Source organism: Ictalurus punctatus, chromosome 12 (assembly GCF_001660625.3).
Source record: "Ictalurus punctatus breed USDA103 chromosome 12, Coco_2.0, whole genome shotgun sequence".
Classification (NCBI taxonomy): domain Eukaryota; kingdom Metazoa; phylum Chordata; class Actinopteri; order Siluriformes; family Ictaluridae; genus Ictalurus; species Ictalurus punctatus.
Window position 1 is genome coordinate 10615911 of NC_030427.2, and position 13104 is coordinate 10629014.

Below are 13104 nucleotides of genomic sequence, written 5' to 3' on the forward strand. Positions count from 1 at the left end.
CATTGCATATTCCAATCCATTTAACATGCAGTATTTTCATGTATTTTTACACATTTTTAGTTTTCTTATACATTTGCACATTCCATTTCATTTGTCTTTTATATATATATATATATATATATGTATGCAAGTTCTCAAATACAACTGCACATTTAAAAAAATATATGTTTGACCCTTCTTTTATTCCCTAAATAGCAATAATGCAATCTGTGATTCAATTTGAACTCTATTCTCTTCACTTCTAACAGATTAAGGGTTTGGAGTGGCTGGTGTCTCTGTACAATAATAATCTGAATGGAATCCTAGCTGATGAAATGGGTTTAGGAAAGACCATCCAGACCATCGCGCTCATCACCTACCTCATGGAGTACAAACGCCTCAACGGGCCCTATCTCATCATCGTACCGCTCTCGTGAGTGACACGGTGCTGTTTCAAAAACGCTCGTTTATTTCTATGTTTCTTGCTTCATTTTAAAGTATGCGTTGTTTCGGACAGAACTCTCTCTAACTGGGTCTACGAGTTTGACAAATGGGCCCCGTCCGTAGTGAAAGTCTCGTACAAGGTGAGTTTCAGCACACAAAAGCACAAAAAGCTTGTTTTTGATCACAATGATAAGGATCTTTAAATCGAAACCACACTGATTTAAAAAATTGATATTTATGTGCTCAGGGATCTCCCGCAGCCAGACGGGCGTTTGTTCCTCAACTCCGCAGTGGCAAATTCAATGTTCTTCTCACCACCTACGAGTACATCATTAAAGACAAACAAGTACTGGCGAAGGTAATACTTATTTTGCAGGACTCCTTCATCTTCTCGCCCACCCTTATTAGACTTATTTTGAAATTATGCACTTCCAAGGTTGGGGGTTGAATCCCACCTCCGTCCTGTATACACGGAGTTTGCATGTTCTCCACGTGCTTCGGGGGTTTCCTCCAGGTACTCCGGGTTCCTCCCACAGCCCAAAGACATGCACTGTAGGCTGATTGGCATTTAATAATAATAATAATAATACTAATAATAATAATAATAATTCCTTAGATTTATATAGCACATTACATTGTATGGGGGGATCTCCTCAGCCACCACCAGTGTGTAGCATCCACCTGGATGATGTGACGGCAGCCATAGTGCGCCAGAACACACACCACATACCAGCTATTAGTGGAGAAGAGAGTGATGTAGAAAATTCAGAGATGGGATTATTAGGGGGCCATGTTAGATTAGGGCCAATGGGGGAATTTCGCCAGGACACCGGGGTTATACCCTTACACTTTATGAGAAATGTCCTGGGATTGTTAATGACCAGAGAGTCAGGACCTCGGTTTAATGTCTCATCCGAAAGACGGTGCTGTTTTTACAGTATAGTGTCCCCATACTGTACTGGGGCATTAGGACCCACAAAGACTACAGGGTGAGCACCCCCTGGTGGCCTCACTAATACCACTTCCAGCAGAAACCTTAGTTTTCCCCAGGAGGTCTCCCATCCAAGCCAGACTCAACCCTTTTTAGCTTCATTGGGAATCCAGGCGAGAGCTGCATGGTGTTATGGCTCTGGTATTTCCAAATTGTCAGAAGTGTGTGAATTTCATTGCTCTTCCATTAGTGCAGCTGACTACTATGGGATAGATTTGATCCACGGTCGCAGTCCACTGTCCATTGCATGTAGTCAAATCTGATTTGACCCCAGAAGGCTGTAGGTAGGCACACAAATACAGGATGGAAGTGGCAGGGTTACAGCCACTATGGACAGAGTCTGTCTAATTTCCCCTCAAGCCCAGATTAGAGGCTGGTCCAGTTTTCCCTCATTGCATTGAACTCATTCGCATGCATTGTGACTGTGGTTCCAGATTCGCTGGAAGTATATGATTGTGGATGAGGGCCACCGGATGAAGAACCACCACTGTAAGCTGACTCAGGTGCTGAACACACACTACCTAGCTCCAAGGCGTGTCCTGCTGACGGGGACGCCGCTGCAGAACAAGCTGCCTGAGCTCTGGGCGCTGCTCAACTTCCTGCTGCCAACCATCTTCAAGAGCTGCAGCACCTTCGAGCAGTGGTTCAATGCCCCCTTTGCCATGACTGGAGAGAAGGTCTGAGTCTTTGTTGTGGTTTTTTGTTTATTTACTGTATTCCCTCTGGGCCTGACATAATAAGAATAGTGCAAGCTAATTTACGAACAGAGTTTATGGAAGACTTTAATGAATATAGAGTTTGGGATGTTTCTACATAAGAGTCCAAAACAAAACACAGGGAAGAGTCTATGCTAATCATAGTTTGATTGCATGTGCAAGTGAATACAACCGAAGTGCAGGTTTTAAATTTGCATAAACCTACTTCTGCCATTTAAACACAAAAAAAAGCAATTATTTTGAAGGTTTCTTATCATTTTGTAATTGGAAACATTCTCTAAATTGTAGTTTAGGTTGCTTTTATGTTATATATTCAGTGCTCAGTGACACCTCCGATGCAAAAAGCATTCGATTAGAGCTAGTGAAAAGGGTTTCTTCTAGACGTACACATTAGGAACACACACTCACACACATCTGCACTCATTTGACTGTCATATCATGTGTCGTATCTTATCTTGAACAGTTTTTAGTGAATTTCACCTCTTTTAATCCACATTATGTTCGGAACGCTTTCCGGAGTCTGTTTGACACGTGAACTTACTTAAATGTTGTGGGGTTTTTTTTTCACCTTTGCATGTTTATGCCATGTAAATCACCCACATACACAGGCGATTTATCAGATTGTTAAACTATGAAATAATGCAGATGGAATTATGCAATGACTAATTGTGCTAAATATTTCTAAATATTTCAGCCAAAAAAAACCCGCACCTAAGTAGTTGGATGAGATCTGTTTGGTGGTTTTTATACTGGAGCTACGTATCTACGATGGTAACAAAGACAGGAAGCTTATAGCTACCACTTTAGCATTGTGTAGATAAACTTCATGTGTAGGCTTTTAGGTCAAAATGTCTTTAGATCCTCCAAAAGATTAATTCACTGTGATATTACTAACACTTATTCATACGCACCAAACATGGTTTAACAAGGCTAATTGTATTTGTAATCATTGTAATATAAACCTCTCATTCTCGCACACAGGTGGACCTGAACGAAGAGGAGACCATCTTGATTATTCGTCGTCTCCATAAAGTGCTCCGCCCCTTCCTGTTACGTCGGCTCAAGAAGGAGGTGGAAGCTCAGCTGCCCGAGAAGGTCAGGAGAGCCTTTAGCACGTACACTCGCACATCTTTTGTGAAAATATACAGCTGCAGGCAGATGTTTAAGGGAAAGACTTATGAAACATAAATTACAAATGATCACTCGCAATCTTTTTCAAATTATTTCGTTCAGGTTCATCCAAAGTCGTAACATTTAACATAGGTGTGATAACGACCTTCTTTCCTAGGTCTGTTCACACGGGTCAGGTTCCTAGATTAGTATTAGCTAAGAGTGCTTACAAGCTTAAAAAAAATAAAAGGACCCCGATCGCTGCACTGTTGGATGATAAATCTGAACTTGGGTGGTCCGTTGTGTGTTGCTGCAGGTGGAATACGTGATAAAGTGTGATATGTCAGCGCTGCAGAGGGTTCTGTACAGACACATGCAGGCCAAAGGGGTTCTGCTCACCGATGGATCTGAAAAAGACAAGAAGGTAAGTAGTCAGTAGTTCAGACCTTAGAATGATGGATAACTTGTAGCCGAAATAACTAATAAAATGATATGCGCAGGTGGTATTTAAGTAAAGAATAAAACACAACGCGGTGTACTGTTATAGGAAAATAATCAACAACAGGGTGGCGTAATGCGGCCCGGCGCTAAGCTGAGTTAATGTTTCAGCACGTGCTGACATGTTTTGTTCCTCTTATACCACAACGATATGCCAAGGACGAGAAATTTATTAAAGAATGACACAACGTACGTTTAATCTGTTTATAGTTATATTTAATGTTGTAGAATGTCCACAAATCAGACAAGCTCCTGTTATCACTTGTATGATAAGAGCTGTAAACAATCAGTGTTTTTTTTAAAACTCTTTATTAAAGGGAATATGACACGATTTGACATGTCACAAAGTGCAAAATCCTCTAGCTTTATAATCTGACTGGTACGAATCTATCAGTACGTTTACGTGGACAACGATATTCCCATATTGACCCGATTAAGACGATACTCTGATTAAGAAACTACCATGTAAACAGATTAAAGATAATCCGACTAGAGTCATACTGGAAGTAAACACAAATGGAATTAAGACATGTGGAGTACTCCTGTTTTAGTCGCATTATTGACGTGTATTACAGACATGTAAACACCTTAATCACACTATTTACGTCGTGGGGGAGTTTTCACCGCATTTTGCGACAGGACACGTACACACACGGCAGCGCTCGACCGTTTGACGGCAAACAAAAGAGCATTGCTGCGTCCGAACCCGCGTACTTACCTGCTGTATAGTAGGTGAAAGACATGCATTTCGGCTACTATATAGACGGTAAGTACGCGGTTTGGGACGCAGCCCACGGCTTCAAGTAGTCGTCTATTTGCACGTATAGCATTACAAATAATTAACCGCACTTAAAGCTTTCGTAAAATGAAACACCCAAGACTGTATACGGTACCATAACGAAGACGCACTGTACATTGATACGTGAAATTCTGGAGGGAACGTTATATGTTCTATAACATGTAAAACGGGAACATGAAAGGAGTATTCTAAAAGCAACTCATGTAAACACCTTAATCAGAATATTGTCTTACTCAGAGTGAGTTCAATAATTAGATTACTGCTGTCCATGTAAACGTGGACTCCTTCGAGAAAAGTGAAATAAACATGTCCTCACGGAAAACTTCACCATATTAACGATTAGATGTATTATTGTTAAGTCAAACGAACACCGTAATATCACCTTGTGATTTGCCTTGCAGCCAGTACTACTGTCGGAGCTGCTGTTATAGAAAATTAATCAACACCTTTTGACCAATCAGATGTGAGAATTTGACAGCGCTGTGGTATAAAAACACTTCATTATGCGATTGCTTTGTATCTAAATGCAGGAGTTATGACAAAGTATTTCCGTGTGTGTGTGTGTGTGTGTGTGTGTTTCAGGGTAAAGGCGGCACTAAAACTCTGATGAACACTATCATGCAGTTGAGGAAGATCTGTAATCATCCCTACATGTTCCAGCAGATTGAGGTACTATATTATACCTGCATTAAAGCATTCTGTTTACCAGCACCATCTATATTATGTTGCTTTTAAAATAAAATACGTAAAATAGATAGAGAAGTTTTAGCTTCTTTTTTAAAGGTTCTTACAAGGCACTTCTACATTAAAAAATCGTAATATTTTCAAAATTTAAACGTCTAAAAGCACTTTTTGAACTGTGGGCCCTTTTTAATGTTAATGCTGCACTTCACTTAACGCAGGAGTCCTTTTCTGAGCACTTGGGTTTCTCTGGTGGTATAGTACAAGGGTGAGTCCCTCAGCACCTCATGAAGATTTAAGTAGCCATAACATTCGAAAGTAATAATCGAGTTAGCCCATACAGTGACCTCTTTGTTTAACCTTTGACCTTTAACCAGTCCTGACCTGTATCGAGCTTCTGGAAAATTTGAGGTGCTGGACCGGATTCTTCCCAAACTTCGAGCGACCAATCACAAAGTGCTGCTCTTCTGCCAGATGACATCACTGATGACCATCATGGAAGACTATTTCGCGTACCGCAACTTTAAATACCTCCGTCTGGACGGTATGACCAGCAGCTAATCCTGTTTCCCTTTCTACAGTACTTTTCTCTTTTTTATTCAAAATGTTCTATAATTTCTTATTTTCGTCCTCAGAGGTCTGAAAATAACCAGGGGAAGGAATTCTTGGCTGATTTACAATTAAAGCGCACCTATTATGGTTTTCTAATTTTGTTTTAGGGGTCTCGTACAATAGATTTACATGCATCCAAGATCAAAAAAACACTTTAACATGCTCATGATTTAAACTGCAGCATTACCTTCCCCCCCCCCAGTGTCACAAACGACTCGTTAAATGATCCGTTCTAAATCTTATCATAAAGTCCTCCTTTCAGAGAGCATACTCTGCTCTGATTGGTCAGATGTCCTAGTCTGTTGTGATTGGTCGATCACTGTCAGCGTATTTCAAAAAGTAAACGCCCTCTACCGTAACGACTTTCAGCAGCCGATGAAGACCAAAAGCGGGGCTTTTTGTTAGAAACCTACATAGGTCTGTACAGGAAGTAAGTCTGGAATTACTAACGACTCGTTTCAGCTGTTCAGAATCACTTCCTTCTTTAAGGAAAGAATAAGTAAATAACCCCGTTTGTCGTGCGCTTTGATTTTGAAACTTTGCAGACTTTTTACATTTGCAAACAGCTCTATAACACACTACATGAAAGGTAATATCTGAAAAACCATAAGAGGTGCACTTTAAATGCCTCAGATTTATTTAACCTTTAGACCTGCGAACATGCGATCCTCAGTGTCTCTCCGTTATATATTTCATACCCTGTCATTCTCTATCCCATCACCCGTCAATCTATACAATATAGGAACTTTTGTAGACGAGCATGTCTACAGTAACCCAACTAAGCACTCTTTCCAATCGTGGTGAACATAAAAGTCTCTCAGAATGCTCAACTCAAGCTGAACCTTGATATTATTTAAAAGTAGCAATAAACATATATTAAATATTAAGCCAGTCAATACTTGTGGAAGCCAAAAGTGGAATATGATTCAAGTACAATGAATTGCACAGCCCTACCTTGTACCACAATAATATTCAATTCAGTTTTATTTGTATAGTGCTTTTAACAGTGTACAATGTCACAAAGCAGCTTTACAGAAATATATCAATTCACGTTATAAATTTTAAATTGATAGATTTATCCTTAACGAGCAAGCCAGAGGCGACAGTGGCAAGGGAGAACTCCCTGAGACAATATGAGGAAGAAACCTTGAGAGGAACCAGACTCATAAGGGAACCCATCCTCATCTGGGTGACAACGGATAGTGCAATTATAAATAAATCCCTTCTATAACTGTGTACTACATGGTCAAAAAGTGCAACTGTAAGGAAAATTGAAAAGGAAAATTCATTATAGTTTTCACTTGAAGTCTATTTTGCCAAAGTTAATGAGTCTTTATTGATCACACATACATATGCACAGTGAAATTCTTTTTTTCCTCATACCCCAGCATGTCATGGGTAGGGTCAGCACCCCTGGAGCAAAGAGGGTTAAGGGCCTTACTCAAGGGCCCAACAGCGGCAGCTTGGCAGTGCAGGGGCTTCAACCCCCAACCTTCCGATCAGTAACCCAGAGCCTTAACCGTTAAGCCACCGCTGCCCTGTTTGCTGATGGAGACTTGAGTGCAAAACTGTTCCTGACATTTACATTTATTCATTTAGCAGACGCTTTTATCCAAAGCGACTTACAAATGAGAAAATACAAGCAAATGACAATTACAGTCCTAAAGCTATCATAGCGAAATGCATTTTATGTTAATTATATGTAACATTTACTTACAATGTAAGTAATAATGTAAGTTATTTTAATTGTTGTAAAGGGCTGTTGTATCTTTGCTGTCTAACCAACTGACCCCCAAGATGTCACATCAACGCCTTAAACTCAGGTTCATGACAAGTTTTAAGAATATACATCATCTCCTCCAGACGTGACGGCACCCCTGGGTGATGGTGAACTGTAGATAACCCAGATAACGCACCTCAGGGATGCTCGTTTTAGTTAAATAAAATAGATATTTTATAAAAATGTCCACTGATCACTCAGGAAATAATAATAATAATAATAATAATAATAATAATAATAATAATAATTTCAACGCATGAATCAAAACGTAGAGATTAAAGACATAACGGTGAGGTTTTAGGGTTTCAGTTTTTCAGGTTTTTAAGCAATAAGAAAAACTGAACATGTTCAATGAGATCATCCTGCAATAATAATTACTAAGTAAATCAAATGTTGAGTCTGTATTGACTTTACAGCAGTAACTCTTTTTGTTTTGGTGTTTTATACATAGGTACCACTAAGGCAGAGGACCGTGGCATGCTGCTGAAGACGTTTAATGATCCCGAGTCACAGTACTTCATCTTCCTGCTGAGCACCAGGGCGGGGGGTCTCGGACTCAACCTGCAGAGCGCAGACACGGTGGTCATCTTTGACAGTGACTGGAACCCTCACCAGGTAATACGGTGACCTGAACACTGAGCCCTCGCTCGGTAACAGACGTTTAATCACACGACACGGAGTCCAAATTAAATACATTATATTATATGTGTGATTAGATGTGTGAATATTAACGATTGGCAGTTCCAGAATAAAGGCGATATTTTTGAGAATGCCATACTCATCTTTCTCTTTCTTTCCCTCTTGTAGGACTTGCAGGCTCAGGACCGAGCTCATCGTATCGGGCAGCAGAACGAGGTGCGGGTGCTGCGCTTGTGCACCGTGAACAGTGTAGAAGAGAAAATCCTTGCTGCGGCCAAGTACAAGCTCAACGTGGACCAAAAGGTCATCCAAGCAGGCATGTTTGACCAGAAATCATCCAGTCACGAGCGCCGTGCGTTCCTGCAGGCCATCCTGGAGCATGAGGAGCAGGACGAGGTGTCAGATATTTATATGCCCTATATCTTGGTATTATTTTTCATTACATCTTTTGACATTGACATATTGAATGTCCATACTGACTTGTAAGTCGATGCGGTTCATGTGCTTCTGCAGAGTGATTAAAGTTCTCACTCGTTCCGCTTCTCTGTCCTTGTTTCTTCAGGAGGAGGACGAAGTTCCAGATGATGAAACTGTGAATCAGATGATCGCAAGGAGTGAAGAGGAGTTTGATCACTTTATGGTTTGCCTTCCTCTTACATATTCAGAAGGTTCTTATTGCATGTAGTTCCAATCAGTTTTAGACTTCTGAACTCAGTGAATGTGTAACTAGTCTCTTTAAAGTTACAAGCCACACAAAAAAAGCAATAGTTTAGAGCATTATCCCCTATGTGCAGCGTATGGATTTGGACCGGCGTCGTGAAGAGGCTCGGAACCCGAAGCGCAGGCCTCGGCTCATGGAGGAAGACGAGTTGCCTACGTGGATCATGAAAGACGACGCTGAGGTCGAGCGACTCACGTGTGAGGAGGAGGCAGAGAAGATGTTCGGCCGCGGCTCACGCCAAAGGAAGGAAGTGGACTACAGCGACTCGCTCACTGAGAAACAGTGGCTCAAGGTCAGAGGTCACTGTGTCTGGAGGGAAAAAAAAAAGGATGCAACTGTAGCAGAATTTTTAAAATGGTCAGATATAACTGCTGCAGTTTAGAAAGTAAAGAACTCATTCATCAATGTTTTTGCCATCACCTTTTCCTCCATGCAGGCGATAGAGGAAGGCACACTGGACGAGATTGAGGAGGAAGTGCGCCACAAAAAGACGACCCGAAAGAGGAAGCGTGATCGTGACCTTGATGCTGGTCCATCTACATCAGGGACACGTGGCGCAAGAGACAAAGATGAGGACAGTAAGAGACAGAAGAAGCGTGGGCGACCTCCGGCCGAGAAGATAACCCCGAACCCTCCCAGCCTCACCAAGAAGATGAAGAAGATTGTGGAAGCTGTTATTAAATACAAAGAGAGGTGAGAAACCGGTTACGTATGTGTTCTTTGACCTGTGCTTGACGGCCAAAATATGTTGTTTTGAATTTTGTTCTGGTAGAAAATACCCTCGAAAGGAAGCAAAATAGAAGCCAAGACATGTTTTTATTTCAAGCTGCAAGCATAAAAGTAATACGCCATGATCGTAAATAACCGAGACATACATATTCGAACGTTTCTCCGCGTACTCTAAACCCTCTCCTTGGTCTCGCAGCAGTAATGGCCGACAGCTGAGCGAAGTCTTCATCCAGCTTCCGTCTCGTAAAGAGCTCCCTGAGTACTACGAGCTGATCCGTAGACCTGTCGACTTCCGCAAGATCAAGGTGACTGCACACACCTGCACATATGAACACACATGCATTCATTCCTAACTACGTACCACACAGTCACTCAAGATTACACAGTGACATCGTTCTGTAAGTGTTAATTCATCACTTTCATACCAGAAAGTAATGTTAGCCTAGGATTATATGTACTCTGACCCTTTAAGGGTTTTTTTTTTTTTTTTTTTTGGAATATGCTTCCAAAAGCCTAGAAACCTATGCTCAGGAGTTAAATCAGGAATATAAATCCAGGAATTTAAATCCAGGAACTTTAGCCTAGAAACTTAAAACCGGAATTTAAATCTAGAATCATAAACCTCGCAGCTTTAGCCTAAAGTTGGGATTTAAGCCTATAAATTTATGATCAGTAACTTTAGTTTAGAAACTTAATCCCAGAAATTTTAGCCTAAAATCTTAAGACCAGAACCTTTAGCCTAGAAACTTAATCCCCGGAATTTTAGCCCAAAATCTTAAAGTCAGGAGCTTTAGTCTAGAAACTTAATCCTAGGAATTCTAGCCTAAAATTTTAAACCCAGGAGCTTTAGTTTAGAAACTTAATCCCAGGAATTTTAGCCTTAAATTTAGGAACTTTAGGAATTTTATCCTAGAAACATAATCCTAGGGTTTTTATTTTAGAAATTTAAACCGAGGCAATTTTGACTAGAAACCTAATCCAGGGATCTTAAAATCTTAAACCCAGGAGCTTTAGCCTAGAAATTGAATCCCAGGAATTTTAGCCTAGAAACCTAGGCCCTAGAACTACAGTAAAGAAATGTGTAACTCTGTAATATTAAAGTAGGCGAATTTAATTGAAGTAGAGTGTAAATTGCTTTAAGTTTTGATCTAAACCGATAGTTTTAGTAATATGACACAAACGTTTAAGTGTTTTGAAAGCTGATATAAAGTGTGTGTTGTGCAGGAGCGTATCCGCAGCCACCGCTATCGCAGTCTGAATGACCTGGAGAGAGACGTGATGCTGCTGTGTCAGAATGCTCAGACCTTTAACCTGGAGGGCTCTTTGGTGTGAAACCATACACACACACACACACACACACACACACACACACACATACACACACATGTGAACTGATACAGATATAAACTCATAACCTCATCATTTCTTCTTTTTTTTCCATCATCACTTTTGTGTGTGTAGATTTACGAGGACTCCATCGTGCTGCAGTCGGTGTTCACCAGCCTGCGACAAAAGATCGAGAAGGAGGAGGAGAGCGACGGAGATGAGAGCGAGGAAGAGGAGGAGGAACAGGACGAAGGCTCCGAGTCTGAGTGTGAGTGTGCATTTGTAGCTAGAGGTGTAATGATGCATTGCGATGCAAAAATGTGACAATGTGCGTGGAAATGTGTAATATCAGCATTCTATTAATTATGCATCTCGTGCAATTGCACCGTTTGAACACCGAGATCCCGATCTGTGTAAACGGTAGAGTTAAAATATATAGAGAACATGCTGGTCATGTGATCACATTCTTTCAAGGAGAGCCATGTCATCTGCACTTGAAGTGACTACGTTATACATTTTACGTTGAACTGTTATAGTAGGGGGAAATAAACTCTTCGGTCAGTTTCAAACAGCACCAAAGGCCGTGCCTCTGTGATCTATGGTACCTGATAAAGAGGCCACGGAAATCTGTCATTTTAGCCGACTTTGGAGCTCTATTTCTGCTACAAAACTCAAGTCCCCGGGTCAGAAGCTTTGTTTATTCAATCAAAATCTTTTGGAGGAATGATCACCTTTATTTATTTATTTTTAAGATATGGTTAACCTTTAGTACATGTTGTTTACAATACTAAACCCCTGTTCATAAACATTAATGTATTTCATGTTATATGGACAAAAATGCACATTGTTTTGCATTGTTTATGATTCAGAAATAATAATAATAATAATAATAATAATAAAGGAGCCTTCAGTCATTGTTTTTCTTCATTCAAATGTTTTGTTCAAATTTTCTGAGAATAAAATGTAATCAAATTGTGAACGCAGCATTGCGAATCAAATCGAATCAGACCAGGGTGTATCGTTACATACATAATTGTAGCACTACTGTTAGTATGTAGAGCAACACCGTTACGGTTTGCCTGTCCATGTACTTATTTTTCCATGAAGGTCCGGGCTGTTAAAAATGTATATACAAGGTATTTGTAAGTTATGAGTTACTGGAACGGAACGAAAGGAAGACTGGTTGTGAGTTGTGGTGATCGTGGTGCCAGGGAGCCAAAGAGATGTTGGTTAATTAGGCGACTTAACATGAAGGGTCAACATAACTGTATAACTCATGTCTATGTGTGTGTGTGTGTGTGTCTGATGATTGGCAGCTCGCTCAGTGAAGGTAAAGATTAAACTGGGCCGAAAGGAGCGCAGTGCTGAAAGAGGAAAGGGCAGGAGGAGGGGAGGGAGAACCAGAGCCAAACCTGTCGTCAGTGATGACGACACCGAGGACGAACGAGAGGAGGTGAGTCACACACATCACACATACAAGGCTTTTAAAGAAATAGTTACGAATAAATTAAATGTACACAAAACTCCTGCTACCCCAAATGTAAATCATCAACCAAGACTTGTGTTTTGATTTAGTTTTGCACTATGAGGCTAATGTAACTAACATGTAATAGAATTCGAAATAAAATGCCCAAATCTTCATGTTCTTGCTTCAAATGACATTGTTATGCTACGTAGTCTTTTTTTTAAATTATTTTTTAAATACATGAATTTGTGAAATTGCTGGGTTACAGTGTATTCTGGTACAATTCGAATGTCAAACTTTGGGAGGCTCCATGCTAAGAGACTGAATAACGCAATATCGCTTCAAGGAAAAAAAAAAGATGGCTGCCGTCATAATGTCGCAGTGTTTAGCTACACAGTAGAGATTTGTTTATAGGTCACACTGTGTTCAACCACGTCTGAAGAACTGAATATCGGATGAGGCCGGCGTTTATAGCGTGTTGGAAAATATTTATGGAAGATTTTGTCTTGATATCTATTAGTTGATTGTTACATTAGCCTTGTAGCTTCAGTGCAAAGCCAAAACACGTAACTGAGTTGCGTAAATTAGATTCTTCACCAAAGTGTTAAAGGTAA

The 13104-nt window shown here is 40.4% G+C and overlaps 1 protein-coding gene across 4 annotated transcripts in view; it reads left to right on the forward strand.

The window, feature by feature from the left end:
* The window catches only part of LOC108273301 (transcription activator BRG1), a 30798-nt gene that overhangs the window by 14248 nt on the left and 3446 nt on the right, over positions 1–13104 (forward strand). The window contains exons 15-32 of one of the 4 annotated variants that reach the window (XM_017482462.3): positions 249–412; positions 497–563; positions 671–781; positions 1849–2091; positions 3112–3225; positions 3557–3664; positions 5120–5206; positions 5440–5486; positions 5596–5762; positions 8062–8225; positions 8418–8675; positions 8812–8889; positions 9044–9262; positions 9407–9663; positions 9896–10004; positions 10924–11025; positions 11161–11293; positions 12342–12478. In XM_017482462.3, coding sequence (XP_017337951.2) covers positions 249–412; positions 497–563; positions 671–781; positions 1849–2091; positions 3112–3225; positions 3557–3664; positions 5120–5206; positions 5440–5486; positions 5596–5762; positions 8062–8225; positions 8418–8675; positions 8812–8889; positions 9044–9262; positions 9407–9663; positions 9896–10004; positions 10924–11025; positions 11161–11293; positions 12342–12478 — 2565 coding nt within the window. The remainder of the gene's footprint in view (positions 1–248; positions 413–496; positions 564–670; positions 782–1848; positions 2092–3111; positions 3226–3556; positions 3665–5119; positions 5207–5439; positions 5487–5595; positions 5763–8061; positions 8226–8417; positions 8676–8811; positions 8890–9043; positions 9263–9406; positions 9664–9895; positions 10005–10923; positions 11026–11160; positions 11294–12341; positions 12479–13104) is intronic. The other 3 variants (XM_017482464.3, XM_017482465.3, XM_017482466.3) reach the window with 3 other exon arrangements.